Source organism: Corylus avellana, chromosome 2 (genome assembly GCF_965113065.1).
Source record: "Corylus avellana chromosome 2, dhCorAvel1.hap1.2, whole genome shotgun sequence".
Lineage (NCBI taxonomy): Eukaryota > Viridiplantae > Streptophyta > Magnoliopsida > Fagales > Betulaceae > Corylus > Corylus avellana.
The window spans coordinates 6413938-6419097 of NC_142491.1; the positions used below are offsets into that span (position 1 = coordinate 6413938).

Genomic DNA, 5160 nt, shown 5'->3' on the forward strand with positions numbered 1-5160 from the left:
TGCTACTCACAAAAAAAAAATTACAATTTTTGACATTTGGCATCATGTGATTGGAACCAAAAGAAATATTTAATACATTTTAATCACATACTAACACGTGTCATAAGTTAAAAAATAAGAGAAGTGCTATACATCCTAAATTTTCTTCCCAAAAGCTAGTTCTCAAATGATGTATCACCATCTTATGAGATTTATTATTTTAGAAAGTGAGTCACCAACTCATGAGATGGTAACAAATCATTTGAGAATCAACTTTTGGGAAGAAATTTTGGGATGTGTAGCATTTCTCAAAAAATAATAATCGTGAGTATTAATGCTATAAACTACATTTTTATCTCACAAATATTTTATAATGTTGACGTGACAGTTTCAACTAATTCTTAGATCGATCTTTGATAAAAAAATCATTCAAGAGCTTGTTGGGACTACTACATCAACATTGTAGAATAAAAACATACTTTCTAGCATTACTCAAAAATTCTATGTCATTTTTCAATGCGAAAACAACCTTACTAATTATGAGCATTCACATACCAATAGCCAAAATAACTTTTTAGTTATAATTTGGTTGGCTGTAGCAAAAAATACCAAAACTTATCAGATCGGGCTCTTCAATTTGAAGAAGGTTTTAGCAAAATCTTCCTTACTCAATAAATATATTTAGTACTCTAGCACTCTCTAGTTTTTTTTCGTTTGACTTAATTTTGGTACTCGCCAAATGTTGAGAGCAAATGTACAGAAAAGTGAAAGATACGATGAGATAAAATAAAAATAAAATAAAAAATAAAATAAAATTATTAAAAACATTTAATAAAGTAGAAAAAATTTTAAAAAGATGAGCAAATTAATGTACACCGATAGGCATTGCCACAACAATCCAATATAATGGGGTGTAGTATTTAGCATTCCATAAAAGATAAAAGTCTTAGGTGTTTGAAGTTGAGTAAAATTACTCTTCACACCCATATATATACCAATTTCACGTAGGTTAATATAGTGCATTTTAATTGGCTACCACTTTTTGTTTTTTTAAGAGGCTAACATTGAAAGCCATTTAAAACAGTCACATAAGATGATATAAAATGAGTGTGACAAAAGAGTAAAGAATAACATTACCTTGTAAAAAAAGAATAATACTACTCTTTAAAAGATCTATACAATTATTGGCTAAAATTGAGCATTCTCTTTAAAAGATCTATAAAACTATTGGATAAAATTGATAATGCTAAAGTACCACTTAACCTGGCTTTTATTGATATATATAGAATTACAAATAGTCTAGATAATCATGTATAGAAGGATAATCATTTACAAGTAGAAACCTTTTGTAAGTTATATACTTGGATATACATTGCATGAGAACTCTTGTCCCTTATCTCTGTGTTTGTTCTCATCTTGTATTGTAGAGTCCTTATCACACCTCTCCTCTTGTATTTGTTCTTGATCACCCTTATCATGAAGGGTTTGAATTACCGATAAATTAGGTGCTTTAATACTCTTCACACTCATTTATGACATTCATATCCTTTTATAAAATTAATGTTGTAAAAGAGTAATGCCATAAGTCTTCTTACAGTCATCCCAAATGTGAAGTGATTTTTTAAATCACTATTAAATCAAAGTTTAATACCTCACATTTCAAATTAAACGGTAATTTTAAAATCCAGATCACATTAAAGAGGACACTAAGATGACTCTAGGATGACTTATAACATTACTCGTTGTGACTAGCATTACTCACATGATTTTCATAGACTTCTCATAGTGGCCGTCTTCATCCACCATTACAGTTGTTGTTGCGTCTTTTGTTATACTTCTATTGTTGAAAATTTCTAGTGTATTTTTGTTGTTTCTTTTTGTGCTTTGCTAATTTCCTTGTTTTTATGATGGGTTTATTGTCTCAGAACTCGTATGTGATTTGATATATTAGAGAAAACTTTTATAGCCAGAATTCATAATATTCATCGTCGACAAATCCTGTTCCTCAGTGCCACTTTGGCTATGTGTTATCGCTTTGTGTTGCCCTTATAAAGACCCTAATCATTTATAGTGGTTTCAGATTATTAAAGAATTCATTGCTTATTTCCTTTGAATTGAAAAATATTTAGTTAATTATAGAGTATAGATATTTTTTGTCTTTTCACTTTTTTAAAGGACCTTTATCTACTATAACTAACTAGATATTATTTGGTTCAAATATCCTAATTCTATTGTTTGCACCCTAAAATAGAGAGTATCCTAATCTTGTTTCTGTCCATCAAATATTATCTTTATTGTAACCCTTTTTCCCATTATTGACTTAATTAAAAAAAAATAAAAATAAAAAGCAAGCTGAAAATCGTATTAGGCCGCAGTTATCTGCCACGTGGACAGAGTTAGAAAACAATTTGGTTTAGGAATTTCGATGTTTTCGGACTTCGAATAGGCTTCGGAATCTGGGTTTGTAAGGCGGCGAGACTCCTATAAGAAGGGACGAAGTTTTCCTAGTTTCTTCTCCCTTTTGAGCCATACCAGCAAATCTCAGCCACAATGTCAACCTATCTGCCTGAAGAAATTGTGCTGAATATTCTCACCCTCCTGCCCCCAAAAACCCTACTCCGATTCAGGTGCGTTTGCCGAACCTGGCGTACTCTCATCGGAAATCCTGATTTCTTTACCCAAAACACCCTCAACCAATCCATTCTCCGATTCTCAGATCGTCTTTCTCCTCTCCTTCTCACCGAAACCAATGAAGGATCATCTTTCAAAAGGCATTTTTACTTCCTCTCTGACCAGACCCTGGAGTGCCAATCTCAAATTATTCTCAAGGGAGGCCTTTTTTTTGAAGTTACGCTTGTGGCGTCCTGTAAAGGTTTACTCTGTCTTTCCGATTACACTCTCAACAAAATCTATCTGTGGAACCCCGCCACGTCAGACACTCCCAAGTCTATCCCGCGCCAGCGTCACCCGCCCAACCCTTTCCTGCAGGTTGGTATGTTTCTGGACACCGTCGGATTCGGTTTCGACTGGAGATCCAACGACTTCAAGGTGCTGAAGATTAGTCATGTTAGTAGCTATGACTCCGCCCCTTGTCACTACAATCACCCATTTCACTTCCAACCGGAAGTATATAGCACCCCTTGTCACTTCAATCACCCAATTCACTTCCAACCAGAAGTATATAGCCTGAGCACCGGGACGTGGAGACTGCTTGACTTACGAGTGCCGTTTGAGGAAATTCACGGGTCAATTCTAAACTTTCCGTTTCTAAACTTTCCGACCACTGCTGCAGATGGGATTTTTTTCTGGTGGGAGGTGGTGGATCGACACTCTCATAATCCTAAAACTGAGAAAATTGTTGCTTTCGACTTCAACCACGAGTTGTTCCGAACAACGCCGCTCCCAGACGGCGCACATTCCACATATTACTCCTGCTACCATTTTACGGTGCTAAATGGGTCCCTCACCATTATGGGTTTCCCGTTTGAGGAGAAGAGAAGCAGAAGCAGTGGATTGGTGATATGGGTTTTGTTTGAATTTGGTGTGAAGGAGTCGTGGACTAAACTCATGAATCTTCCACTCTTGATAGAAAATCCGGAAAGGCCATTGGGTTTGTGGAAAAACAGAGCATTGATTATACAGAATGCGAAGGGGCAGCTGATTTTGTACAATCTTTTTACCCACACAAAGAAGGAAGTTGTTTCAACTTGTCGGAACACCCTACCATTACCGGATTTTCCCTTGCAAGGTTTTCCCTACACGTGTTCGAACTCGATGAGGCGGGGAAGGATTGAGTTGGAGTGTAATATTTTAGATCTTTATTAATTATCAATTATAAATACAGACTTCATTTTATCTTTCCTATTATTTTGTATTTTCGATGTCTCCTTATAAATAGGAAATTATCAATTGCATAAAAAGAAAAATGTAGTCTTTTTCAAGGCTTTATTCTATGGACACCGTAAAATTTCTTATCTTCTTTTTGTATTTATTTTACTATTTATTTATTTTTTCGGTGTTTTTCTAATGTTCTTATGGTCTTCTTAATCCTAAGTAGATATTATTTTCTAAAAAAGTAAAAAAGAAAGTAGCACTTATCCTTTTTTTTCTGCCTAGAACTAGAAGGATGCCAAGGTATTTTTCTCTCCGTTCCTATGGGATCGATCTGGATTCACTAGATCTGCTAAGGTACAAGGGTGTAGTATTTTTTATTTTTTTAATGATTGGGAATCCCTCCAAACATGGCCACTTCGTAGGCATTCTCGAAGGGCAAACCCTAGACCGGTATAAGGTGGCCCCCACACGGTTCTAGTAAGACTTGGCTTAAACCTGCGTGTGGCCCCAATAAATTATTTACACTTAAAAGTTTCAGACTTTAAACCTAATAGTAATGGAGATGCTACCAAGTTCAAGGCTTTTACAACTTGAGCCAACCCTTTGGAATCTAGAATAGTATTTAGTGTTACTCAAGGGTTAATTGACACCACCACATCAACAGCAAGATAATATAATATAAGAATAAAAGTGAACTCCGCCTAATCAGCAGGGTAACTGCCAACCAATTTTAATTATGTTATCTTTTTATTTTTGAATATCATGAAGATAACACAAATATATATATGTTGCTGCAAATTGAATCTGGACTTTTAAACAAAGCCAACTCCTACTTCCCTGCAAAATCTCAACAAACAAGCTGAAGCACATCCAGATATCAACCATCAACCACCTGAGAATAGCCATAGCTATAGTTATCTTTATATCTTTTACTTGTTATCCCAACCCGAACAGAATATTTTCTAGTTCATTTAAATTGGAGAATATCCAGTTCAGTTAATTATATGTGATAAGTATTTTTGTCTTTTCAATTTTTTATGACCTGTTTATGACCCGTTTATCCTATGCATGTTTTTTTTTTATAATAAGGTTCACCTAGGTGTCATAAATAATAATTGCATGCATAGGATAAACGGGTACATGTTTATTTGCCAAGTACCTGATTTACGAGCCTTACTTCCAATAAGCATGCTATATAAGTAGAAAGGCATAGTTGGTGTATCATAATTCTTGAGTTTCTCATTGTTTTTGTGTTTCTTACTTTTCATATTTTGTTCCAATCTTTGCAAGTAGAAACAAAAGTTCAACCATGCTATCTTTGGTGAAGAGATCAATCATACTATATGT

The 5160-nt window shown here is 34.5% G+C and overlaps 1 protein-coding gene across 1 annotated transcript; it reads left to right on the forward strand.

The window, feature by feature from the left end:
• Positions 1–2529: 2529 nt before the first annotated feature.
• Positions 2530–3804, forward strand: LOC132173095 (F-box/kelch-repeat protein At3g06240-like). Its single transcript, XM_059584674.2, has one exon. It carries the CDS (start codon positions 2530–2532, stop codon positions 3802–3804), a length of 1275 nt encoding a protein of 424 aa, XP_059440657.2.
• Positions 3805–5160: the final 1356 nt, after the last annotated feature.